This window comes from Phytophthora cinnamomi (assembly GCF_018691715.1).
Source record: "Phytophthora cinnamomi strain GKB4 chromosome Unknown Contig35, whole genome shotgun sequence".
NCBI classification, from domain to species: Eukaryota; Oomycota; class Peronosporomycetes; order Peronosporales; family Peronosporaceae; genus Phytophthora; species Phytophthora cinnamomi.
In genome coordinates, this window is record NW_027150968.1 from 459257 (window position 1) to 485826 (window position 26570).

Sequence of the window (26570 nt, forward strand, 5' to 3'; positions counted from 1 at the left end):
GCGACTCGACCCCGAGGCTCGGGCCGAGCTGATGAAGACGTTGGGGTCTGCCCTTGTTGAGTCTGCCCCAGCGGGAAGGTTTGGTGCGAAATCAGCCCACGTTGAAGCGCACTTCAAGGCCGCGCGCTGACTGCCATCCAAAAGCTTCCGCGTGCGTGTCTTCTCCGCCGAGACGCTCTCCACCACACATGCAAATTCGTTCACAGCTACACACGCACTCATATTAACTCCAGCTACTGCACCTAGGCTGTGCGGTCCTCCAACTCTGCATACGGCGTCGAGCGCACGTCCACCTCCTCATCCTCGTCGCCCTCGTGAATGCTGACGGGCTGACTCGGCCGCGGTCTTACCACGTTCGTATTGTCGATGCTGGAGCGGCGGCGACCCGTGCTCGTTACGGCCGTGAGCGGGTGCTGCGGGTCCTCGAACTCGATCGACAGCGTCGCCACCTGCAGGTTGGTGAGCGGCGCGGTCGACGCCGAGCCTCCGTTGCCTGTATCCTCCGTCTCCGTCGCCGCCGATGTGGGTGTCGCCACAGCGTCACCCGCTGCGGCGGCACCCACGATCGCCGTCTGGTTGGCCATCAGATCCGCGCAGTACTTCTTCCAGCCCACGAGCGGCAGCAGCGGGCCGTTCACGGGCGGCCGGTTGCGGTAGGCCTCCTCGCGTGCTTCTCGGCGCTTGTGGAGCCGGCGCACCCACCACAGGTACGCCATCACGGGAATGGTGAAGCACAGGATGACGATGGTGACGATGTCGTCCACCGAGACGCCCATGACGCTCACGGTCGACGTGGCGCTCAGCGTGGCGCAGTACTCGCTCCTGACCTTGGAGCTGTACACGGGCGACTCGCAGAAGCCCACGCACACGCAGCCACCCGCACCCACGCAGAACTGCGACGGGTCCGTCGTGCCCGACGCCGACTTGACGAACTGGTTGGCCGCGCAGGCCGTGCACACCGAGTCGCCGTCCTCGCAGTACGTCGTGTTGGCGGACGGGAAGTAGTGCGGCGCGGCGGCGCTGCTGTTGCGGCGGTAGTCCTCCTGCCACACGTAGTCGGCCATGGTGGTGCACAGCCCGGCGCTGCTGATGACGCACTGCACGCCGTCGCCCGGCGACGAGTTGAGGCAGTCGTAGCACGAGCGCGGCGAGTCGCAGGCGTCCGAGCTCTGCTGCGTCCACATGCACACGTTCTCGCTGGCTTTGGTGGACACGGCAGGCGACGTGGGCGCGGGCGTCGGCACGGCGATCTCCGCCTCGGAGGAGGAGGACGCAGCGGACTGCGACGCCATTGACGCCATTGATGCCATTGACACAATTGCTGTTGCGGCTCCTGCCTCGGATGCAAAATGACTCTGAAGTATCCGCTGGATCTGATTCCAAAAAACGCTTTTTTTTTCACGCCAAACACGCATTCTGATTGGCTAGTTGAGCATGTCAAACAGCCGCCCATCACCATTTTGAGGTTGCTGGAATGGCAAACGACATTCGGACGACAGTACAAGGCCAGCACGAAAGTTTTATTATTATTATTATTATTATTATTATTATCATCATGTAGTTGTTACGTCGATTCAGAAGCTACCAAACTCGGTGTCCCAACCCTCGAAGAGCTTCAGGCAGGTGATGTGGATGTTTTCAAGCTTCTCGTGGAGCACAACATTCTTGAGGGCCACAGAGGCTGTCGCAGTGCAGTATTTCAGCGATAGTCTCGTCACCGTATCTTGCTCGACTGTAATACTGATGTAAAGGCTGCAAGTTGTGGAAGTGCTGCAGCGCCGAACTTCGCTGCTCGCAATGGCTACCTGGAAGCTTGCCGCGAACTTCGCGCTCGTTGAAGCGCTTTCCGTCTGCTTCGCGCACTTTGGTAAAATGGTAATTACACCAACCTTGCACTTGGGCAAACCGTGTGGTTTGGTGCGTTCTGGCGAGAGCAGTTCATTTTCACGATGAAACGCACATACATCGATCTCGTTGATGAAGCCAATGAACGAGCTGACCAAGCTGAGCGTGTTAGAGCCCTTGCTTGCAAAGAAAAACTCACTCTAATGAAGAACCCAACAAGGAGATTTTGAAGCTCCAGTGGATATCGTGCTCAATCGACAAGAAATTGGGGTAGGACCTGAAGAAACAGGCGAAGGAGTTCAAGAAAGCAAAAGAGGATTCAGAAGCAGATGGAGGCTGAAGCAAGGAAGAGCGCGACGAAGATTGCTGCGTTGAAGAAGCAGATGGACGATGCAGAGCAGGAAGTTATGAACACTACAGTCAAGTACTCGGCGGCGGAGCTGAGGAATGAAAATATGAAGAAACAGATGAAAGCTGAAGCAACGGAGAACAAGAAAAAGATTGCAGCGTTGAAGAAACAGATGGACGATGCGGAGGAGGAGAGGGAGAAAGACGGCAAATATGCTGAAGTGAAGAAGAAACTCACGAGAGCAAATTTTAATGCTGAAATCGATTCGACTTTGATCAGTAAGACTTATAGCCAGATCGTGAAATTGAAACGAGAGCTTGAATGCGCGAAGGCCAAGGAGAAGAAAGTCGAGTCCGAGAACTAGGACGACTCCAAGACGGCAGAGCCCAAATGGAAGTGTGCATGCAAGAGCTGATCTCCAGGTTTGAGTCGGAAACCATCAACAACAGCGACAGCGGCTTTGCATGCATGTCAGCACACGAAAACCCGGCAAAATCCCGGAATGGTAGGAAACTACGAACCAATGTACCAAAGGCATGAACTTGTTTGCTTGGTCGCCACGTCCCAGCAAAAAAAAGGAATCATCTCCCATTTCTTCGCTTGGTTGCTAGTTGGCAATGGTGACGAGTGTTGCTGCCAACGGTGCTTTGTTGGACGCGGTGAAAAGAGCCCAGTTGCGCGAGGTGAGGCGCTCCATCAAGAATGGAGCAGACACTGCTTGCCAAGATGCAGATGGATGTACTCCAATCATTTTGTCGGCACGAACTGGTGATGTGGATATTCTTGAGCTGCTTGTTGCTCATCAAGTTCACCAGAACTCAGCTGTTGAGCCTTCAAGTGTGGCTCATTACGTTTAAACTGCGCTACACACAGCAGCTCTACATGGGCGGCTTGAGATACTCCGAATGATGCTGCGTTATGGAGCAAATATCAACTTGGCGGATGAAAATGGACTTCGGCCACTGATACTGGCCGCACTATGTGGCCACATGAGTCTCGTTGAAGTCTTGTTGGTAAAAGAAGCAGACGTCCAGGCTCAGTCTGCGGATGGGAGCACGGCATTATTGCTGGCTGCTTATCACGGAAGACAGCAAGTTGCTCGCACATTACTTGAGCATGAGGCGAACCCATGCATTCCCAACAAGGATCGGCTGACGCCGTTGATGGCAGCGGCTCACCAGGGACACGTTGAAGTAGTTAAGCTGCTGCTGATGTTGCAACGCGTGAATATTGACGCAGAAGATAAAAAGAAAAGAACAGCGCTCCATCTCGCAGCTGCGAACGGGGAGTCAACCAGCTTTTAGAAGCGGGTGCTAGTATTCATTTGACTGACCAGCACGGCTTCACTCCTCTGCTCACGTCTGCTAGTGCTGGACACGACGCTATCATGCTGAAACTTTTGCAACACGGGGGAAACATCCAAGCAACGGCAAGTGACGGAAGTAGCGCGTTGCAACTAGCGATTCGCAACGGGCACCAGAAAGTTTGCCGCGTGCTGATTGAAGACGGCGCAAATGTGAATGCAGCAAACAAAGCTGGGTTTAGTGTCTTGACGGAAGCGGTACAGCTGAAAAGTGAGGCAACCGTTGAACTTCTTCTTTGTCATGGCGCTGATGCTGACGCGAAAACTCCAAATCGCAAGACTCCTCTGCATTTTGCGGCTGAGACCGGCGCCGTGAATATAGTGACGCTGCTATTGGAGCGAGTGAAGAGCGTGGATTCGGTCGATGATGAATACTGCACACCTATCATGCTGGCAGCTCGTGGAGGGCATACTCGCGTAATTGGCAAGCTCCTTGAGCATCAAGGATGGCTTCACCATCGTGGCCACCATGCCAAAATGAGAGCTCTGAATTACGCAGCTTGGAACGGTCACGTACAAGCATGCCGCCTCCTTCTGTCTACAGCAACAGATTTCCGAGACTTCGACGAGGAGGATTATGAAGACTCTACGACTTTGTTGGACGCCATTCGAGGGGGGCACCACGAAATCATGAAGCTTCTTCTCGCAAAGAATCCTAACTTTCTCGAAGAAACGTATGATGGAGGGTTCGCGATGCACTTGACGGCCGAATTGGGCTTGCTTGATATGATGGAGATCCTACTGGATACAACGCAGTGTGTCGACAATGTTGACGACCACTACATGACACCTTTGATGGTGGCAGCCAAGTTTGGACATGTGGCCATCGCCCGACGACTGCTGCAGATGAAGGCCAATGTAAAACGCAAGTGCTGGAATGAAAATTCAGCACTGCATTTTGCAGCCGGTCGTGGTTCTGTGCAGATATGCCGCCTACTTTTGAAGAATGGTGCTGATTTGAGCGCGAGGAACTCTGCGGACCAAATCCCTCTAATGATGGCTACTCTTGCAGGACATTCGGATGTTGCGCAGTTTCTTGTGGTCGCGAGTGGAAGGAATGCGCGACCAGCACTACATCATGCTGCGACATTGGAGACCTCGGCCTTATCGAACATCTTGTCTAGAATGGAGCTGACTTGGATGACATGGACGCGAGAGGCTTGACGCCGTTGATGGTTGCTGCTGAAGTGGGAAATGCGGACGCTATCGAACTTTTGCTGAAGCTTGGAACTAGAAGCGAAGGCTCATGGACATCGGATTGAAACGCAGAAGGATTATGCCGAGGATAGCGACTACAGCCGCGCACGTCGCCAGAGTTTTTTTTTTCTCTCTCCTCAATTCTGTTCCTCTACAATGTCGCGGATACGTGTTAGTTCGATCAGGTATGTTGAATTACTGAAAAAAATCCTAATAGCAAATGCAGGTTCCGATCACCATCGTTTTGATCCTGAAAATTCTCAATTTGATCCGACCATGCAGCACAATCGCAACAGTAAATCCCGTGCATTGCCAATGGAACCGACAAGATCGCGCCCGATGTGTGCGTGGCAAGTGTACATTGGTTTCGACCACAGGTGCCTCGAGACAAAACTGCGTCGATGCCTTCTCCGTCGTTTCAATGCCGTACCTGTACATGCGTGACTACGGCAACGGTACCGAGCCCAGCGCGATTTTCGACGCGTGTCGATCGACAACCTCAAGGACGCAACATCTTGATAATACAAGCAGAAGTTGATGCAGTCTCGCTGTTCAACTCGGACTGTCAACACGTTAAAGCTCGAAGGCGCTACATCATTAATGCACTCGAGGAATGGACAACTTAGATTCTGTTGCAAGAACTCAGTAAATTTATCGCCCTTCGTCGCAGTGTCCTCCAGCGGTGGCAACGTGGTCAGCATGTTCTGGACCTACACATTCAGCTGACCACCATGAAGTGGGCCACTTGAAATGGCTCGAGTTGAAGTTGCTCGCAATTGGGTACAGTACCCGTTTGCGGGTACGCTGCGCAGGTTCTGCATCTCGCATCCACCCTCTCATATCCTTTATTGTGCTATATCTATACTACTTACATTCACGTATCGTATCATTTGATCAAGCCTTCATATTCCGATGTTACCGCTCAAACCAATTTATGGACTTTCCGTGGCGACAGGGCTCAAATCAAAATCCGTTTTTTCCTCGCTGTTTGGATAATCACGAGGCGGATGTCGCGCCGAGGTGAGTCCGCGATGGGAGCCACGCTCCATGCCTCCTGGTCTGCCATAATCCCATTCCCCGCCCGGCCACAATGAGCAGTGCCAGCGGCAACGGCAACAGCAGCGCGGACGACGTGGGCGCCAGCGTGAACGGCTCGTCGTCCGCCGACTCCGTCGTGTTCACGAGCGCGCCCAAGACGGAGGCCTCGAACAGCGGCGACTCGTGCACGTGGTACTCGGGTGGCATCTGCTCGCGCCCGCGCTCGTGCTCGGACTGCCTCAACGTCGCGCTGCCCGGCCTGGACGTGAGTCTGCCGCAAGTGTTAACACTAGCTTAAACGGTTAGGATAGTGCTAACCCATTTCATTTTTTTTTTATTGATTCTCGCAGTGCGCCGTGAGTCCCTACGGCGAGTGCATGAACTCGTACCTGCTGTCCAGCGTGGGGGGCTACCCCATGGCCAACTACACCTACTGCTCCTCGGACGACGCCGTGTGCTCAGCCTGTCGCGCCAACTGGACCAGCGACTACAACTCCGGCGCGTACGTGGACGCGACCGCCACCTGCGTCGGCAGCGGCGGCTGCATCTGCATCGCCTCGTGCGAGATGCCCAACCGGGACGACACCATCGTCAATAACTGGTGCATCCCGGCGCTGGACGGCTCCCAGTTCCGGCTGGTGGCGGGGCTCATCGCCGGCACCATCGCGCTCTTCATCGTGGCCACAGTCATCACCAAGCGGCAGCTGGCGCGCCGCCAGCAACAGGATGCAGACGACCGCGAGGCGCGCAACGCCGCCCGCGCGGCGCTCAGAGAGGCCAGGCGCCCCGCCGCGTCGGCGCACCTGCCGCAGCTGAGTCTGTCGGGCTGGGCCGACATGCGCGAGAAGCTGGTGACCAGCGAGCACTCGCAGCTGGCAGGTGGCGGCGCCGTCAGCAAGCCCACGCTGGCCAGGACCAGCACCGCCGCCATCGTTGAAGAAGGCGACGGGTACCGCCCCATGTCCCCCAGTGAACACCCGACGCGCCGGGAGTTGTAAGATATTGTCCGGCTTTCGAGCAGAGGCCAAGTTATAAACATTGGAAATCCGTGAAGACAGGTGGAGCTGTGGTGGAGGACGACCTTGAGGGTGGCATGACACGCACGGGTTTCTAATGGGCGAACGTTGTGTTTTGTTTAAACATACTTTTTTTCTGGTGCGGGTGTAGCCTAACTATTGCTTTAGATGCTATGCTAGCTCTGTAAACTGTGGGGCGGACGACGCGATGGGCGACATGACCGGTGCGGACGGTTGGGCGCCTACGAGTTGAAGGTAATTCGTGGACGGAGATCCACCAGACAAACTGCCTTCGCACGCCTGGCCCATGAGACCCCCCAGTCTCTCCTGCCGCTCCTTCTCGATGAGGTCGGCGCGCATGGCCTCCCACCCGAACAAGTTCAAAAGACGGACCCCGCTTTTGCTGGACTTTGGCGTCATACAGCGGGAAGAGCTGGCGACGGGTTCACTCACGACGATCGTTCTCCTGCGCTGCAATTCCTCGAGTCTCCTCTTGTTGTTGTGGTGGTGTATCGTGATCACCATCGCCAGCGTGGCTACCAGTGTGAGCAAAATAGCGATCGCCACGCACCAAAACACTAAGTCCCCCTGCGGATTGCCATGCTTGTCATCTCGAGCCCGGCTGGGCCCATTAAATTCCGCCGCGGTAGCCCCAGAGCAGTCGCTGCCCCCGACGACGTACGCCCAGCTGGGCACTTGACACACTTCCACAAACACACATCCACCCGTGCCGTACATGAACCCGGCGTCGGCAAGCACCTCTTCGTTGAAAAGAACGTCGTTAGCTTCGCAGTACGTGGTGTTCACGGCCGGAAATTCCATCTCGAAGACTTGAGTTGTTAGTGCTCGCGACGGAGGCAGCGTTACCTCGCTGTCATTCGCGCTGGAGCTGGAGCTGCTGTTGCTAATATCACCACCCACCGGGGCCGCTGCTGACACCACGCGGAAATCCAAAGAAGCGTCGTAGTTGTCTGTGACGGAGACGCACTTGCCGACTGTGTTGATCATGCAGCCTTCTGGTTCCCTGTCGAGATCAGCATTGAGACAGTCGTAGCAAGTGCGCGGAGCTCGGCAGCCTCCCTCGTCCGGCGGGTAGTACGAGCAAGTGCCCTGCGTCTTGTCAGGGTTGGCATCGAACTGTCCTGGGTGAGGCGCGGACTGCGCTCGGCGACGGAGACCCGACCGAGAAGTTGCAGTCGACGTTGCTGGCATCTCTGGCAGTTTGCGCGATGCTGTGTCCTACGCTGCCAGGTTCGGCCCAGCGTCGAGAGCTGCAATGAGCCGTCGACGCGAAGGGCTCCATCGCCTGGTGGTTTCAACTCGGGACAGTGCTGCTGCGTCATGGCCCGCTACGTCGGGGAAAACCCTCGCACCGTTTCAAGATCCATCTAATATAGAGCCGCGCATGCACCGCAACGTCACGCTAAAAGCGCGGACTGTATAGTCAGAGCAGCAAGTCAGACTGACTGGAGACTTTCGCCGGCGGAAAGATACTTTTGGTTCAGACTTCAACTGTCGCCGATATTTTATAATTTTTTTTGCCAAACAGCAAGTTGACTGTGCGTTGTGAGTTGCACCGCGCCTCCCGTCTCGTGCACGGCCAGCATGGCGCGCTTCGAACAGCAGATCGGTGGCCGCTTCCCACCACACGCTTCTACGCACGCACGGATTCTCCAAGCCCATCCACCGTCGGATCCATACACTACCAATATTGGTAGCAATAATTTATTGCTCGAACATGCCAAGCTTGCCCAACATTCGCCCCGCTCGCGCAGCGCTTATCTGGCGCCTCGAGACGTCAGTTCCTCGTTGCGAATCCGTCGTCCTTCTCCTCTGTTGCTGGGCGCACTCATCTGGTCGCCGCACAGTGAAAACAGAGAGCAAATTGATCCGGATCCTGCAATTGGCGAAAAATGGCAATCAGGGCTAGGGGACCCAATTGTCTGGCTCGAAAAAAACGGTTCGAGTCAGAAGGAACCCTCCCCGCTCAAGGGCTGCAGGCAGGTCGCCACTCTCCAATTGCCAGGGGGCGGACGACGAACACAGTGCCAGCGCGCCCAGTAGCGAGCGACCCGCAGCAGCAGTAGACGGCTGCGCCTGACCGGCTGCCCAGCACGCAGGGCAGAGAGCGCGGCGAACTATTAATACCGCGAGGTGACAGGGGAAGCAAAAACACTCTTGCATCAGCCAAGGGAGACCAGACAACCGACCGGATCCGCATCACAGGTCGCAGCTTCAGGCGCCATGTCGTCGGCCGAGTCGAGCACAGACGACATCACCTTCCCTCCCTCCTCGCAGGGCTCCGTTCCATCCGTGAACCTGGCGTCAACGGCGGACGGCGCGGAGAACAGCGGCGGCCCGCCGCCCAACTCGAACAACGGAGACGGAGACGACGACGACAGCTCCCAGCGCCGCCAGGAGGTTCTCAACTACCGCCGCACGCACGGCACCTGCACGTACTACCCGACGGACGACCGGCACCCGTGCCAGATGCAGCGCTCGTGCTACGACTGCCTCAACTTTAACATCACGTCCGAGCCCGCGGGCTGCTTCGTGAACCCCATGGGCCAGTGCCTGCCCAACGTCGAGTACGACCCGGCCATGGACTTCCGCCTCGGCGAGCCGTCCAACCAGCTCGCGGCGGAATTCGTAACGGCCGGATACAACGGCACGACGGGTAACGGCTCGGAGCCGACTACCGAAAGCGGCCAGGGCGAGAACCAGCAGTTCGATTTCCTGGCCGGCAACGCCACGTACTGCGAGAATGACGACGCGCAGTGTCTGCTGTGCCGCGCCACGGCGTTCGCCGAGATCATCTACCACAACTCGGACAACTCGCGCTCGCGCTACTGCCTGGGGCAGAACGGCTGCGTGTGCGTGGCCATCTGCGAGGCGCTGGAGATCAACCACCGCCGGCCCGACAAGAGCTGCATGATCAACGCCATGAGCACGCAGGACAAGAACACGAGTGTGAATCAGATGGGCTCCATCGCCGCCATCTTGGGCGCAATGTGCTTCATCGTCGCGTCCGTGTTCGTCATCTACCGCATCCGGAAACGAGGAGAGGGCTTTGCATCGGATGGAGGCAGCGACCAGGAGAACGGCAACGGCAACCGCAGCTTGCACCATAATCGACGCGGCAGCAATGATGACGACCCGGTGATCACGCCAGCGGACGGAGCGTCCCCCATTGCCACTGCAACACCCGTGATGAGGGGCGAGTCGGGCTCTGGTCTGCTGTTGAACCTGTTCGGATGGACGGCGATGAGGGAAGTGCTGATCCACAAGGAGCAGATGCAGGCGGACGGGGTTGAGGACCCGGCGTTGGAGCCTGTGAAGAATAACAATGTGCAGTTGATTGGAGCAGTCCCTCCGCACCCATGGCAGACGCGGAACTGCCGACAGCTCCACCCGTGATGATCCCGTATGCCACGGCAGTGGCAACAGCACCCGTGGCGATCACGGTTCGAGCCATGGCAGCACCGTCCGCGCCTGATTTTGAGGATATGGACTCAGTTGACGGGGACGATGTTGATATGGCCGAACTTTGAGGACAAAAAATAGCAAACAGTATTTAATGCGGACGCAGGAATCGATGTGATAGAAGTAGGTGTGGTAGTGGTCATGGGTAGCGTCGTATCCACGAGAACATGAAAACTCGAGCAATAACGAAATACTTGAAGTAACAAAAGTGTTCAAAGAAAATCATGCACCACGTGACTGTACCCGTATCAGCACTTTATATTTCTGCTGGGATGACGATGTTGTAGCATTCAGCGCGAGGTGCCAAGGCAACAAGTTGTTGGCAACAAACTCCTATGTTTTTACGTCGCATAATGTGATCATGACAGAAGAATCGAAGACTGTAGCAGCTCTCCTAGCTCTCATCGACTGGAATCCGTGCTGTGCTGTACGTCTGTTTCTCTCAGCTTGATTTCGGACCGTAGGTATCCCCCAACTCCTAAGCTTTCATTTCTTCGTTTCATTCTATTTCATTCGCACCTGTTCATTGAGGACCGAAGTCACCAACTCCGCTTTTGTTCGTGATGACGTATAGCGTTGCAGCAAACCCAGCGCTGCTAGAAGCAACAAAGACGGGAAATTGTCTCGAAACGCGCAGTCAAGCTGTTGCTATTGGCACTCCATCTATGCTCCAGGCAACTTTGCAACCATCGCTGCCGTCGGCTCACTTTAGCTATTGGTCATAGTTTTAAGCTTCAACGTCAGAAGGGTGCTGCAAACCTGTCTAACCATGCATTAGACGAGGATCATCAAGATCCCCCCCATCGGTCGTCTAAGTCACTCCTGCTCCTTGTTTTTTTATGACAATCGTTGCCGTGCCTGTTGCTCCTCATTTATTAAACAAATTTCTCAGCCGTGAGAACTGCGAACCAATCAGCGCTGTGGCAAGCTGTTGCCTTTTCCGACCAAACGAAGGTTCACCAGGAAATATAGAGTATTCTTTTTGAAAGAACAGGGCAATACTACGGAATGTGCTGTATAGCGAGCACCGCGCGTCGCCGCCTTAGCCACCCTTACAGCTTCCTTTTCTTCTTCGCACGAGGTTCGACGATCTTCCCAGCAGTCTTCTCGAGGGTGTCGACCAAAAGCTGACCTTCCTTGTTGCGGCGGTCGAATCCAAAGAACTGAGCTCGCCCCTCGGACGACGTCAAATCTACCAATACAACGTCTTGAATGTGCTTGTAATCTTCCAACAGCTTCGTCTTGTCGCTGCCAAACAGGTTCATTACACCCTCCGAGCATTCCAGTACGCATACAACAAGTACATTGGTCATGATACCAACTGCCTGCGTCGTGGCCTGACTCAAGTGCTCAAACATCGCGCTGAAGTGCTTGCACTGCGCATGCACTTCATTGCTGTCTAATGGATCCGACGTGAGGTTCATGACCAATCCCACAGTGAGTGTGCGGTAAATCGGAGTTTGACGCTCGCTGTCTTCTGTGGTGTGGGCCGGATCCACCGAAAAATCACTGCTGTCTCTTTGTCGGACCATCAAAATCGCATTTGTCGCCGGCGACTGCGGGGTCCGATAGGGCCACAATGGGTGGGCCTTGAAACAAAACGAATCGTTGTCGTTGTCGCCAACCTCCCGCATGCCGCTAATTTCCTGCATAAGTAGCGGCCAGAACTCCAATTTTGCTGTCTTGAAATCAATAATTGGACCAACACATAGAGATCTGAGGTTTGCACCTGACCGAATTTGGGGCAGCACCACAATGCTGTCGGAGATGTGCACGGATGGATACCTCCGAAGACGGTATTCTCCTTGAAAAATGCCGGCAGCTTCACTTTGGGGGAAACCAGGCTCAGCAAAAAGGTCAATCCAGCGCTTAAGGCATATCCATTGAAATACTTCCGAGTAATCGAGGGACAAACGTCCGAAGATGTCGGCAATATATCGCACATGGTCACGCAGGGGATACACCAGATTGACCATCTCGCATCTGACATGTGGTAGAGCGTAGATGGTTGCCTTTTCCAGTGTGCCTTCCCACCCAGGCAACAGCGATACAAGATTTGCTCACCCATGACAGGACCATCATCGAAGTCCTCAATCTTCTCCGTTAGATCTACCACCGTGCCTTTAGTTAGCCATTTCCGAAGAAGTGGTCTGTATTTGAGCACTTCCACCTGAATGCTCTGCCACGAGTTGTAGGCCAAGTGAGGAATCTTGTACATCTTCAACGCCTGGTAGGTTCTGCATTCCCGCAAAATTTCGAGAACTATCAGCTCGTCACCCGAGGGTTTCCAGAAAATACATCGAGCTGCTTCTGCGATATCTTGCTCGGTTGTCAATTTCCACTCGTCGCTCACCATCTTGCGACTGCAGCTTCGAACCTGCGTCTTGTACAAGATCTCTTCAATCTCGTGGGGTTGAAGTAAATACAAACCGAGCCGCTTGAAGGTGCAGGGTGGAGGCGAACCGTCAGTCGTCACGGTCCGTTCGTCCACATACCGCAAGAACCCAGGATAACCTAGTACGAGCAGAAATACTCGAGGAATGTCAATCCACACATGCAAAATATCGTTGCAGAACTTGAAGAACAAGTCCAGCGTCGTTGAGGTGTTTTGAGTGTACATCAACCAGTCGGGAACATTATCAACAACGATGAAAAGAGGAGCAGCGACCTTGCAATCAACTCACTCGTGTGCGCCATCAATGGTGAACTCGAGCCCGACACCAAGCTGGACGTAGCATCCGCTCTGTCCATGGATCTTAGATCACTTACGACAAGCTTGGTAGAGAAGCTGGGCCACCCCTTTTTCCCACGTAGCTCGGGCGACGGAGGGGTGAGACAAATCGTATGACAGGCACAAAGTTCTTGATCGAACTCATCCCGCGTCGACTCCTCGGACCACATCTCACGGCACCACTGGATATACTTGGTTGCCAGTACTGTATTGCCCAGTTCTGGCAGGTTGTCAGCAAGTGGAACCACAAACTTAACGGGTCGGCTTCGGTTTTGAAGAATTTCGTAGGTGTCCCAGTGAATAGACTGGAGCTGTTTGACAGCGTTCCATTTCGTGATGCAGTGCATTATCCCATCCAAAAGAGAGTAGTGAGGTAAAACTTTTTTCTGTCCAGATCGGTTCAACTCCAAGGTGTCCAGGCTTCTGCACCAGAAGTTGGTACTCGTTATCTTGCATTTGATCGGCACTTGGCAGCTCATACCGGGACTGCTGAGACCCCTGACGCACAATGTTGTCCGCGTTCATCACCTTGAAGATCTCGTAGGGCACGAAACCTGCCTTCATTTGGCGCCGGTGCTCCTCAGTGATAGTAATCCAAGACCCATCGGGCGTTTTCGTAACGAAAAGCTCTAGACTGACAGCACTGCACCCCAAGCGCGCTTGCTCCTCCAGGGCGAACTTCAGGTCCTGGCCGTCTTTATCTTCACTGATGATCACCCTGACGATCTCCCCATTGTTTACCACGATACACTTGAGCTTCATCTCTCGCGGTGACGGGAGTTCGCGTGAGTGTGGCTGCCCCATTCTCGCCCTGCTACTGTAGAATGCTCGTTCTCCGAATGCTCGTCCCAACCTTTCAGCGTGAAATGACCTGATCGCCAATCATCGTTCATGTTACGATGTTAATGGACCAGGTATTGCGGCAGATCAAACACTAGTGTATCGTGGTAAACGACGGAGCCATGGTCAGCGTGGTCATCAACAACGATATTACGAGCCAGGAGCTGAAGTTCGTCCTGCTATCAATCTGGAGCTCTTCGTTGCGATAACCCCCGACGGGCTTGGATTACTGAGGAGCATCGGCACCAAATGAAGGCGGGTTTCGTGCCCTACGAGATCCTCAAGTACTGGCCGCGGACAACACAGCGTATCCGTCGTCTGGGCTGTCCCAGTATAAGCCCCCAAGTGCTGATCAAATGAAAGATAATGAATACCAACTTCTGGTTCATTTATGATCTTTTTCTCTGAACTTTGCATACCCACGGAGAAACTACCGACACTCGTCAAGGCAAATATCATTTTTGGGGTGTATGAAGATGTAGCAAGACGTACTGCGTTTACCTCAAAATTTCCATAAGACGAGGCCCTCACGCTAGAGTGGCGTTCTGATGCATGCTACTCCATTAATCCTCGCAACTGGCTGAAGTTGTTGCAAGAAATTGGAAATAAGTTGTATTCCAACGACAGCACGCGCTCGTCGCTCAATATCGCACTGGTAGCAGGTAGCTGTCCCGACACATGGCAATAAACGACCATTAGGCTACGCATACTGGTGGTGGGACTTGCCAACTGAAGTATCGAGCTCACCCTCCCCAAACTGGAAACAGAATGCCATCAATTTAATTTGACATTTCAAGATAGAAAACCATTCTGGCGCGTGTGCTAGATCGAAAACAACCCACTAGGCGACATGATCAACATACCTGCCGTGTGTGGGTCACAATGAAGCATCTGCTGTACGGCTTTGAAGCCCACCCGGCGGAGATGAGGTGAAGCAGACACATGACTCGATGGACGACAAGCGCCCAGTGCGCGTCACCGTGATCAACTTGACGTGCTTGCTGGTGACCTTTATCAGGCGAGCATCCTTCGCGCCTTGTTGCCCGCCTTGATGCCTCGCACGATGGGCCTTTGAGTCAGAACCGTTTCTCGGTGAAGTTGCTTACCTTCACGAAGCGGCTGAAGCCGTCCCGAGTACCGGAGACGGACTTCCGCCTCCAGGACCTTGTCGATGAGCTGCTTGGTGGCCGCGACGACGCGCAGGAAGTTGGCAACGCGGTCGAAGACTTGCATGCTCGTGTCAATGGCACCAATTGCCTTGGTGTGCTTGTTCTGCAGCCACTTCTGCAGCATCAGGGATGTTCTCACATCAACTTCAATTTCAGTTTAAGGTTTGAGTAAAAGCTCAGCGCGGTCTCGACCAGGCGCTCGGCTCAGAGGTCCTGCGGTGATAGCGAAAGATGAAATACACGATCGCACAAGTGGCTGGTAGCAGACTCACTTTAAAGAAATAAACCTCGCATTCTCCTCGAGTGCTATCGTTCACTTGGGAGTCAACCACTTTAGTGTCAGAAATCACTTGTGGCGCACGCGTTTTCCCGGCATTCGACTATCCCGCGCGGATTTAGCACTGCGCTTTTGCTGCGCTCCCGCCGTCGCAGGTACCGCAACTTCATCAGATAGTTCTTGGTGTCCCATTTCCTCAACGTCAGCAAGAAATTCCAACTTGGTGATGACTTGCTGAAGCTTAGGTCGCTCGAACCGATCTGCTTTTATCATCATCTCAACCAGCTTCCACACGTGGTCGGGCATCTCATCAGGTCTATCAGAGGTACCTCCATTCCTTAGCATGTCACGAACGTCGTCGTCACACAGGAATGCGAAGGGAGGTTCTCCAGTATCCCGCTTGTTGTCTTCCGAGCGAGCGAGAAAGGAGCTCAAATTGCCACTTGCAATATCTTCATACACGATGAACGGCGGCGAACTGACATGCGATGCACCGAACACCTTCAGAAGGCTCAGGTGGCTCATCTCGTACAGCAAACTCAACTCCTGCTTCATCTTCAGTAGCATGCCTTCGTCCGCAACCACATCATCACGACGAAAACCTTGACTACCACCGGAGTAGATGTCAGCACTCCACGAAAAACAGAGCTGAGGGACCCGCAACCAAATGGTTTCGTCTCAACGGTGAATTCTGTGGCGGCAGGAACCATGAGGGTAGTGGACCCAATGTTATCTTTGATATCGCATCGATAGTTTTCAACATCGAGCTCATTTGCTTCATTGACTCCTCCAGTGCTGGTCACTCCGTCGCTCGATTTCAAACTTTAGGGCCAGCCAAGCTTCGACTTGGGCTCGTGGCTCTTGAAGCTCCTGATGAACGGCAGCTTTGTCGCTTGTCATGACAGAGAGCAATTCTCTATCTTGCTCCAGTTGCTCTTTCTAGTCTGTATGCGATTCCACACCAATCGAACGGAATAGCCCAGAGATTTCTTCAGCGTTCAGCACGCGCAGCTCGTCGACCAAAAATTGCTGGGTAATAACCCGACGAACGAAATCCTTCGTACGATGACAGTCAAGAAAACGCAGATACCGGAACACTATTTCAGCGTACTTGTCAACCAGATCCTTGGAGGAAAGCGGCCCCGTCAAGAGAATTTTGGTGAAAAGGGTCTGCAGTTTGCCGTACAAACGTTCGCACAAAGTTTGGCCTTCTTCCATTTGACTGCAGAGCTGCGGGATAGTTGAAAGCACTCGCTCAACCAAGGTGACTTCGCGGGCAAGCTGTGTGCGCGCCTCGCTCATGACTTGGGCGGAAAATATTTGCTCAACGGTAGCGCCTAAGCTTACGAGAAAAAGCCGATTTGGCTTTCAAGGACAATGCCCACTGGAAATGTGGGATGCGTCGTGCTAACGGTTCAAACTGTAAGTAGCCATCCATTCATCGTGATGCAATCCTTACCCTTAACATGCAACAGAACTTACAGCCACCGCTTGTATTTGAAAAACAGCACGTTGAGCCCCGCCAAAACGATCATCACTGCCCACCAGATGAAGTACCCGTAGTGATACGTTTCCTCGGGAATATAGGGGAAGTTCATTCCATAGACACCCGTGAAGAACTGCGCCGGCAGGAAGATCGCTGCATTGAGCGCCAAGATGTAGCTCACGTCGTTCTGCTTCGACGATCGGTCGTTGTTGAAGTCATCCACAAGGCTGCGGCAGTGATCCAGGTTGTGCTCGCACTCCTCTTCGATCGACGCGAGGTCCTCCTGCACGTCGGTGAAGTAATGCAACGTCTCGCCTTGGAAGTCGTTGGATGCGATCAGCTTGGAGATGACATCTCGCAGCGGCTTGCAGTGCTTCTGAAGTCCCTTGATCTGCTTCGAGCAAGTTGCGATGCGGCTCAAATCAAAGTATCGCTGATCCAGCGACATCAAACGCTCAAGCATGAGTAGCTTGGCGCCGAACGTTTGCGAGATCGGCGACAGCTCGTGCACACAAACGTCCATGATCGTGTACACAAGGAACTCAGTGCTGTGCTGACGCACTTTGAGTACGACATGTGCAGCCGCTGCTTCAGACCCGACCACAGCGTGCCTCCTGAGCCCTGGACACTGATGAGGACGCCTTCCATCACGTACAGACTGAGCTGCTCTGGTGGAGTCATCACTTTGCCGACATCCAGCTCCTTGAGTCTCGTTTCGAGCTCGGATTGACTCATATTATCGAAAGGCGAGTCGTCCTCGGGCAGCACGAACTGCGAGGCGCGGTACATGTTCTGGTACGTCTTGACCACGGACCAGTGGCACGGGTGCAGTATCTGGAGGATGAGGAACGAGTGCTCGTCGTACTTGACGTACTTGGGGCGCTTGAAGGCGGGGCCGAGCGTGTCTTCAATTGCCAGCGGGTGCAGTCGGTAGCGGACGGAGAGTCGATGCATGAGCAGCGTGTTGATCCCTTCGACATTGATCCAGCGGACCGTAGCCCAGTCCGGTTTGGTGGAGTAGATGAATTCCTTGACCTGGTTGATCGGGTAGACGCTGCGGATCCGGTCCGGAGAGTACTCGATCGAGCCCAGCTTCACGGGAGTCGTCAAGCTGTCGTTCAGAGCTGGCATCGAGCGCAGAAACGAATCGTTGAAGAGCTGAGCCAGCTTGATCTCCTGGATGGCGCACACGAACTCTTCGTACGAGATATCGCCGTTCTTGTCTTCGTCCACCACGTCCACGAAAGCTTGGAACTGTCTGTCGTTGTCACAAGCGATGCCCATTGCCTCCAAACCACACCGGAAGCCTTCGTACGATAGTTTTCCCTGATCTACATGTAGACGTACAAACGTCAACAATGGGCACTTGAATGAAAAAAATGATCTTCTTTTCACGTACCATTGGGTTTGGACAGCGAGAAGAGCTTGGTGATCTTGGCATTGGTGAGGTCGAAGTGCGGGTCGCGGATGGAGAAGTCGTTTTCGGTGTCCACTGCGCCGAGTGTGTCGGACCACTTCACTGGGTCTGCAGCAGACTCGGTACTGCCAAACGGGAAGATGTGGAGGATGTCCTTACCGTGGAGCGTGAGTGGCTGCACCGTCGTGTTCGCTGGTGGAGTGGCCAGTGTGTCTGTCGATTTCCCGGTCGAGGCTGCCGCGTCCGACTTGACACCGGAAGTGCTGCGAAAGCTGTTGCCGCCTCCGGTGCTGCCAGGCAGAGATGGAGTCGATTCCGAGTCTCTGGTGTTGGCGACATTGTCACCGGTCAAATTGATGGCGACGCGTCGTGAACTGCCGTCCACCCGAGCTCCATCGTCCGAGCTCCAGTCCGTTGGCTGGTAGGTCGTGGGGATGTCAGATGCTGCGCTTCTCAATGAGTTGGGCTGACGAGAATTGGGTGATGATTCTTCCTGCGCTACGATGGTGATCGTGTCCGTGACCGCGTTGCTACGCGGCAGCAATGCGCTTTTCATCTTGGTGGGTGCTGGATTCGAGCTAGTACTTTGGCGAGTGCGATGCGGCAGGCGCCGACAATGTTACTGAATACCCTCGGATTTTCCTGTCGTGATTCACACGATTTTCATTTTGCTCTGTCGTTGTGCTATGCGGATGGGCGTGCAGTCCTCGATGCAGAAAGCTCGCCTTCATCTATTCTGGTATCTTAGTGGCAATTTCCACACAAAAGGGCTGTCTTACATGTGACGTATAGCTGCAACCGCCCAAGGCACCGTGGGAGGGGTCGTGTGGGTTGCAGCGGTTGCGAAACCACGACTACTAGCAAGAGGCATCCGTTTTGGATCGCAGTAGGCCCCACTTCACAGCTACCACTCAATCTATTCACTTCTACTTTTTCGTGGCGCGGAACAAAACAATCTTTAGCTCCTTTGGCCGACTTCGAAGAAGAAGGGGGAACTGACCCCCGCTTGGCTGCCGCCGCGATGGTACCGAATCAAGAGGAGAAGGGGTCATGATTACACAGGAAGCCACCCGACCAATTTCTGGGCTAGTAGGAAACGCGACCATGATGCGGCTTAACTCTTACGTGACGAGAGAGCGCTTTTTCGCCCGTTAACTAAACTTCAACTGCAAATCCACCGTGTATTATGAAAAATAAGAAAGGTGTATAACGTAATCATTATATAATCGTGTGTACCGCATAACCCCACTGTTCTCAACCGAAGCGTTTTTCCCTGTATGCTCGGTTGAGAATGAAACTGACCAATTTGATTGGCCCAGTGTTTGATCAATATTATCCAATCATTGTACTGTTACTCTGCGTGATCTACGTGTGGTTCACGACTCAACAATATCTGAAGCACTGATCAAGAATCCCCCGTTCGGCAATGGGGAGCGAAGCTGGCCCAACCCACCTAGCCCCAGTGGCGCGTAACCTTACGCCAGAGATCGTGCAGGTTTCTCCCCCACCACAACAAGTTTTATTAAACATCGGAGCATCCAGTGCGCCTGCCATCGTCCAAGTCGTTGGGGTACAGCGCGGGGGAGAAGCACGTCGAAGCCGGACCGGCGCCATGTCAGAGGATAGGGGAGTGTTGTTAGGGGAGAGTGATGTGAGGGAGAGTGCAAATGCTGCAGTGCACTGATTGGCCAAAAGTAGTTAACGCTTGCCAACGCATGCGTTGTGCAGTATCGTTTTTGTAACGTCCTGTTAACCAATCAAATCACAAAGTGGCCGAAAACGCATGCGTCCGCCTTGGTTGAGAACGGGCCTAAGCGAAGTTCTATTTCAGCCAATAGCAGACCTCAATTTGTAGCATATGGCTACATCTAAAATACCGCCGTGTGCCAGCTAATATTAGAGTGGCCTTGCCGATGGCTGGCGAATGGACGCATTGCAGAAGCGCCATGGGAAGACCCCGTACGACTGGAACCGGCCGAAAGCAAAAGCAGTACACACGTATCGCTGTAGACTACACCCACAAGCTGCATGTGCTCGATTTCTTAGATGCAGAACACAGAGTAAATGAAGCGATCGAGCACTTCTATCCATCCTGTACTTCAGAAGAAAAGAATCGCAAGCAAAAGCAAATATCAAAGTGAAAAAAACAAGAAGTTCATATTCGATCGATATGCAGCGACGGCAAGGGGCACTTAAAAAACTTACGCAGCACAGGGCAAGCGACAGTTCTATCTAATGATGCAGAAAGTGATATTGTCCTCTGGCTGAGCTCAATGTGCAAAGAGGGATGCCCCGTTACCTCGCAGATGCTGCGATACAAGGCTTTAGAGGTCGCTGCTGACGAAGGGCTGAGTTGCGACACCTTCAAGGCGTCTCACTCATGGCGAAGGCGCTTTATGCGGCGCCAGAAGCTGTCCATTCGTGCCAGGACACGCCAAGGACAGACGACGCCAGAAGACGCTGCAGCAGCAAAAGCTAAACGAAGTTCGGGCAGCCATCATTGAGCACGGCATTAGCGCTGCGTACAACGCAGACCAGGCAGGTATGGATTTCGTCAGTTCGTAGCTTTCACACCAGAAGTACTGACAGTGTTCGTGCATGTCATAGCTGTATTTTGTTTTAGTATTTACCCCGCAAGACAATTAGTACTCGTGGTAAAAACCGTGTGGGTGAAGTGCAGTGGCAAGGACAAGGAGCGAGCCACTGCGATGCTGTTGGGGGACTGGCACGGAAACAAATATGCCCCGTTTCTTGTTTTCAAGAGCGGTGTGTCACGTCATGATCACATTCAAGCAGCAAATGATTCCGTTCGTCATGGTTTCGGCGTACGCTTGTGGAGGGAGGTATTTGCGTTGCAGGCTTTGCACGGTTGCCGTATCTACGGCAACACTACTGCGTGGTGGAACTCACATATCTCGCTGGAGTTCCTTAGATATCATTTTGCCTACAGATATAACATGGATGAAAAGATACTCCTACTCTGGGATGACTTTTCGTGTCACTGGACCCAAGAGGTTGCGGACTATGCTGACTCCATCAACGTCGTACTAATGAAAGTGCCTCCACGCTATACCTACGTGTGCCAACCAACAGACGTGGCTTAGAATCAGCCTTTCAAGAGTAGGCTGCGACCGCGCTGGGTAGACTGCCTCCGCTCACAGATTGCTGACCATCACGCCCGCGAACGAAACCGGGCAGCGGAACGGCAACGTGTTGCAGAGCAAGCAGCAACCATAGCTAGGGTCAAGATATAAGAGGTGGCAAGAGAGATGATCGACGGCATTCAGGACGATGAGCCCAGCTCTGCTTTTGCCATGGAATCGCCCAAACGCACTGACATTACGTCCTGGATTGCCGAAAGCTGGAATGATCTGAGCTCCAAAACAATTGTTTGCAAAGGCAGGACACCTTGGTGACGTGCGTAGTGTCGATACAGAAACTGGGTCTGACTGCGTCGAGGATATCACGGACTTGCTGGACAAGCTACGTGAGCTCGGTGCTGCAGGAAGATCGGTAAATACGGACGATGAGTATGCTAGCAGCGACAGCTCGGAAGATGATTTCTAGAATATTACTTCATGCAATTTCGAGGGTAACCAAGTGGGCTTGGAAAAGAGCACCGCGGTTTGTGTGGATGGACGCGGGTTCGATTCCCACCGTGTCCATAATTTTTGCTCTTTAAGTACGATTTTATCTCCTACCCTTAAATACTTAATTCATTGCTGGGCTAGTTAACCCTAACGTTAAGAACGCACATTGACGTTCGCTTAGGACAGGGGCTATGCGGTAATACAAATATCAAGATGAAGATTCCAACACTTTGTAACCGTTGAATAACAGTAGATGGTATGTCTCATCAGACATGGTATGTAGTACTGTGATTTCGTTAAAGGGCGAATTTTGCCCCTTTTACAATTGAATGCCTTAGACGAACCATGCGCCACCGCTAAGCGACGGTAGGTCTACAGTGCCCGCCACACCATCAGGGCCACCATTTTCAGGGCACGTTTTACCCGATATCTCGGCTTCTACTATGAATTAGGTCCTGCTACTTGGATATGATGTTTTTAGTTTACATACGAAGAGGCTACTTGTGTTCACGACTTAGATTTCGACGGCCTGAAGGTGCTGCCACACAGACTGTAGGTTTCGGCGGCAACGACAAATTAAAAGTACTACGCCCTTTTTCTAGAAAACCATACACGTTTCATGCGAATTCATACTCACTTTATATTAAAAGAGTGATTGTCCTAGATACGTGTTGCTGTGAGAGCTGCGCTTCGCGTTGGCAGCGCTCATTTGCGAATGGGCCACGGCAAGGCCCTCACGAATGACGTGTACTGGTAGATAATCGGCCTGCACGACGGCGGCGTATCGCTTCGCGATATCGCAAGGAGGACCCGTCGCTCACCCACCTGTGTGCGTGTAGCGATCAAGACAGAGCGCGGACCGGCGACCGACAGCTGCGGCGGCGACAACGCAAGGTCCGGGAGGCAACCCGCACCGACCGAGAGGGAGGTGCGGCTGCTTGTCCGCACGGCTGCTAGCGGCGCCGACTTTGCGGCGGAGCTCAAGACGAAGCTTCGACTCAAAGCTACCGTGCGGACGGCGCAGCAGGTTTTGCAGCGTGTGGACCACTTGGTGTACACAAAGATGGACCGCACGCTCCCCCTCACCGATGCACACAAGGCGACTGGGCTGAAACCCACACACCAAACCCTGGTACGCTTTATTTATTTATTAATTTTAGAGATGCTAGCAACCCGTTATGTGCATAGGAATAAGGCAATACACATTTTTCTGACGAAAAAAGTTAACCTTGACGGCCCTGGTGGGTTTAAGTTCTACTGGAGCGACATGCGCCACCCGGCGCAATCCTTCGTGCGGAGCCAAAACGGCGGTGGGAGCGTCATGGTGTGGGGCGCGTTCAGCGCGGAGTGCAAGAGCAAGTTGGCGTTCCTACAGTGACGCCAAAATTCTGGTGTCTATGTTTACACTGTATCCGAGTATATGCTATCGTTTGTTCACGCTAAACACGGCGTTGATTTCCTATTCCAGCACGATAATGCGTCGTTTCACGCGAGCGACGCAGTTCTTCCAGGAAATAGAGTTCAACACTATGGTGTGGGCAGCCCGATCCCCCGATTGCAACCCTATCGAGAACGTGTGATCGGCTATGGCAGCTCGGGTGTGTGCCCACGGCCGCCAGTACCGTACCACGGACCAGCTCGAGGTAAGTCGTTGACACAAGTAGCCTCGTAGTATGTAAACTAAAAGCATCATCTCCAAGTGGCAGCCACTAATTCATAGTAGAAGCCGAGATATCGGGTAAAACGTGCCCTGAAATGGGAGTCCTAATGATTTGGCGGGCACTGTATGTTGGGGCCCAGTTGGGTGGGCCTGCCCGCTTCCGCTGCACGCTAGTGGGCTTGGCCAAAGTCAGGCAAAACATCTACCGTAAACCACGGGTTCATTGCAACGCTCGTAAAAAGGTCCCGTCCTGTATAATTTGTTGGCAAATTCTCAGTTTTTACGGCGTAAAAACTAAACGTGACCAGTCATCGCATAATATGCGGATTTGAAGGACTGCTTAGTCTTTTCCATACAAATATTAAGATAAAGACGTTGTGTCACCCCAATCGTAGGGATTTATAAATTGTTGTGTGTTCGTTATCGAGACACGCTACTGTATCGCTAAGAGTTTAGGTCAAGTAACACAACAAAACTATTAGGAAAAACTTAAAAAAAAGTCTGAAGTGTTTATGACAGCTTTAGATATGGCGCCAAAATACGTTTTCGTAGGCTTGATGCGTGCCACAAAGGATGGGATAATAGTTTAGTATACCACACTAATCCAAGTACACTACAGATTTTATGTAACTCCAAATTAACCACTGTGACTAAAAGACGGCTTTATTATTAACTTCGTGTGCATGTTTCTTCGGGTGCCGCCGTGGCACCTAGCGAATGCAGCGGTGCTTGCGTCGCTCGCGGTCCGCGCGCGGAGGAAGGGGAGGAGGACCAATCGTGGTGAACACCAAGGCTGCGATGTGTTCGCGCGGGTCTACCGCCGGCTCTGGTGGCGGTTGCCTGGGTCGGTGCCACTAGGGCACGGCGTCGGGGCCGCTGGCGCACGCAATGCAGCGGTGAGCGCCCGCCCTGGCGTGTCCTACTGCGAAGGCGTCACATGCGAGGAGCGCCTCGCAGCAGATACACCACCGTAGCTGCGGCCCCAAGCCGTCCAGCGTAATGGGTGGCGGCACCACCCGGATACGGTATGTCTTGCAGTCCAACGGCTCCATCCAAAATAGATAGGGTAAACAAAACTAACATTAGCCAACCACATTTCATCAGATCAGAGCCGCCTTCGCTGCGCTGGGCAGCCAACGGTTGTTTTGGCCAACCAGAAGTCCGGATTCGCGTGACAGGAATGTGTTTCGGACGGCAATCATGTTGCTCATTATAGTGGTTTAGGATTTGTATATTATAGCCAACTAGCCGATCGCCACCGCTTCGCGGCGTGTGTGTGTGGTAACTCCCAGGCCGTTACTCTCGTTGTTCCAGCTCGCTTCACTTCTTGACATTGGTCGCCCTCCACTTCGCTCTGGCGGGTATACAGCTCGTCCCAACCCGTTACGATCGCTGTTCCATCTCACTGCACTACTCAACTTCCTGTTGGTCGCAACCAGTGGCGCTCGCATTTCCAGCTCGCGCCAATACTTGCCATACCGTTCGTCCAAACCCGTTGCGCTCCCTGTTCCAGCTCCACTAGTACGCGCTCGGTGCTGGAAGGTCCGACGTTCGTGAAGGTCCGGGCGGGAGGTGCTTGAAGGTCCGACGTGATTTAAGGTCCTGAGGTAGGTGCCTGAAGGTCCGGGCTTACTCCTGTCCAGTGCACGTCTTCTATTTCACGCGTCCAATCGCGAAATGTGTGGCACCCCGAATAGGGTCGTTTTCCACGCGAAGTGAGTGCAGTGTTGAAGCAAGGCGGAATGAGCAAGCGGACGAAGCTGGGGAAAAGATGTTTTGAAGCAGAATGAAGACAGTACGACCAAGTCCTCAAATTGAAGACCCAACATCTAGTTGTGCAGAAAATGGGTAGGTGGGCTGGCCAATGCCGATCCTGGACCAGGAATCTTGGCCCCCCTTCCTGTCGTGGTTCATTTGGAGTTACGTCGACGCGGGAATCAAGCCCTCACGACCGCGCCGCCGTACAAGTGCTGTGGGCGTTTCACCAGCGTTGCGTCCAGCACCACGTCTGCCATATCGGCGTAGTTGTAGGAGGCAAGCGGAGCCCATCGCTACGTGCTCTCGTCTATCCTGCTGAATCACGCACGGCACAGGAGCGAGCTGCTGGTGGTGGACGCCGCGGTGGCCGCTACGTCCTCGCTCTGCTTCCTGGTGGATGTTCCCAAGGCACGGATGTTTTCGTTTGGAGCTCGGCATAGAGCCGTGCCACTGGTTTCGGCGCGGCTCCATGTTGGTCCCCAAGGTGACGACGGACCGTGTGGATGACGTCTCGGCTTGCACGCTCAAGGAGGGCTCCGTGGACCACGTCACGGTCGGCTGGTCGTGCGGCAACTCGCAAACCAAGCACAAGACGAAGCGCCAAACGAAGCACAAGAAGACGCACAAGAAAGCGCACCGGAAGAAGCACTAGAAGAAGCACTAGAAGCACCAGAAGCACCAGAAGCAGTACAAGACTCAGATCCATGTCATGGTCCGCGACGCCAGCAAGCTGAGAGACGGGAAACTGGAACGTCGGCGCCATGACCAAGTACAATGTCGGGAAGTCCTTCTCCGTCATTTATGCGCACGGTGCGGTACACCCACTACGAAGCTCGATTTACATTTCTTCGGTGGCTTCTCACTTCTCCACACAAGCACCCAGCCATTGGATACGTGGCCGCAACACTCCACCGACGACAACCAAAGCGCGCAACAGCCATTTTTCGGTTTGCCTGGTGAGCGGCCCTGACGCTGCCGGGTAATGCCTTCGAGCTTACGCTCCGCTCGACCATACAGTCGAGCACTCGGTACACCTGGTGAGCGGCCCTGACGCTGCCGGGTAATGCCTTCGAGCATACGGTCCGCCCGACCGTACAGTCGAGCACTCGGTACACCTGGTGAGCGGCCCTGACGCTGCCGGGTAATGCCTTCGAGCATACGGTCCGCCCGACCATACAGTCGAGCACTCGGTACACCTGGTGAGCTGCCCTGACGCTGCCGGGTAATGCCTTCGAGCTTACGCTCCGCTCGACCATACAGTCGAGCACTCGGTACGCCTATCGGCCTCGAGCACAATCAGTATACCTACTTAGTTGGGTCAGATTCAACGAGGTCAATGTAGGTCATTTGG

The 26570-nt window shown here is 53.8% G+C and overlaps 9 protein-coding genes across 10 annotated transcripts; 4 read left to right on the top strand and 5 right to left on the bottom strand.

The window, feature by feature from the left end:
• Window positions 1–242: 242 nt before the first annotated feature.
• IUM83_17002 (uncharacterized protein) lies at window positions 243–1292 on the bottom strand (the record flags this gene model as incomplete). Of its 2 annotated transcripts, none has more annotated exons than XM_067941925.1 (1): window positions 243–1292. In XM_067941925.1, the coding sequence occupies one exon, from the start codon at window positions 1290–1292 to the stop codon at window positions 243–245; it is 1050 nt and encodes a 349-aa protein (XP_067792448.1). The 2 variants fall into 2 exon arrangements, with proteins under 2 accessions (XP_067792448.1, XP_067792449.1); XM_067941924.1 differs by having other exon boundaries at window positions 243–455.
• An 882-nt stretch (window positions 1293–2174) lies between these two features.
• On the top strand, window positions 2175–2558 carry IUM83_17003 (uncharacterized protein; the record flags this gene model as incomplete). Its single annotated transcript, XM_067941926.1, has 1 exon — window positions 2175–2558. The coding sequence occupies one exon, from the start codon at window positions 2175–2177 to the stop codon at window positions 2556–2558; it is 384 nt and encodes a 127-aa protein (XP_067792450.1).
• A 3286-nt stretch (window positions 2559–5844) lies between these two features.
• IUM83_17004 (uncharacterized protein) lies at window positions 5845–6790 on the top strand (the record flags this gene model as incomplete). The annotated part of the gene is made up of 2 exons (XM_067941927.1): window positions 5845–6057; window positions 6143–6790. 2 exons carry the CDS (start codon window positions 5845–5847, stop codon window positions 6788–6790), a joined length of 861 nt encoding a protein of 286 aa, XP_067792447.1.
• Window positions 6791–6979: 189 nt separating this feature from the next.
• On the bottom strand, window positions 6980–8020 carry IUM83_17005 (uncharacterized protein; the record flags this gene model as incomplete). Its single annotated transcript, XM_067941928.1, has 1 exon — window positions 6980–8020. The coding sequence occupies one exon, from the start codon at window positions 8018–8020 to the stop codon at window positions 6980–6982; it is 1041 nt and encodes a 346-aa protein (XP_067792441.1).
• Window positions 8021–9052: 1032 nt separating this feature from the next.
• On the top strand, window positions 9053–10225 carry IUM83_17006 (uncharacterized protein; the record flags this gene model as incomplete). Its single annotated transcript, XM_067941929.1, has 1 exon — window positions 9053–10225. One exon carries the CDS (start codon window positions 9053–9055, stop codon window positions 10223–10225), a length of 1173 nt encoding a protein of 390 aa, XP_067792446.1.
• A 1118-nt stretch (window positions 10226–11343) lies between these two features.
• Window positions 11344–13784, bottom strand: IUM83_17007 (Crinkler (CRN) family protein; the record flags this gene model as incomplete). Its single annotated transcript, XM_067941930.1, has 2 exons — window positions 11344–11937; window positions 13530–13784. The coding sequence occupies 2 exons, from the start codon at window positions 13782–13784 to the stop codon at window positions 11344–11346; spliced, it is 849 nt and encodes a 282-aa protein (XP_067792342.1).
• Window positions 13785–14876: 1092 nt separating this feature from the next.
• IUM83_17008 (uncharacterized protein) lies at window positions 14877–15155 on the bottom strand (the record flags this gene model as incomplete). The annotated part of the gene is made up of 1 exon (XM_067941931.1): window positions 14877–15155. One exon carries the CDS (start codon window positions 15153–15155, stop codon window positions 14877–14879), a length of 279 nt encoding a protein of 92 aa, XP_067792429.1.
• A 1631-nt stretch (window positions 15156–16786) lies between these two features.
• On the bottom strand, window positions 16787–18767 carry IUM83_17009 (CorA Metal Ion transporter (MIT) Family; the record flags this gene model as incomplete). Its single annotated transcript, XM_067941932.1, has 3 exons — window positions 16787–17227; window positions 17353–18125; window positions 18194–18767. 3 exons carry the CDS (start codon window positions 18765–18767, stop codon window positions 16787–16789), a joined length of 1788 nt encoding a protein of 595 aa, XP_067792430.1.
• Window positions 18768–25616: 6849 nt separating this feature from the next.
• IUM83_17010 (uncharacterized protein) lies at window positions 25617–25871 on the top strand (the record flags this gene model as incomplete). Its single annotated transcript, XM_067941933.1, has 1 exon — window positions 25617–25871. The coding sequence occupies one exon, from the start codon at window positions 25617–25619 to the stop codon at window positions 25869–25871; it is 255 nt and encodes an 84-aa protein (XP_067792437.1).
• Between the last annotated feature and the right edge of the window lie 699 nt (window positions 25872–26570).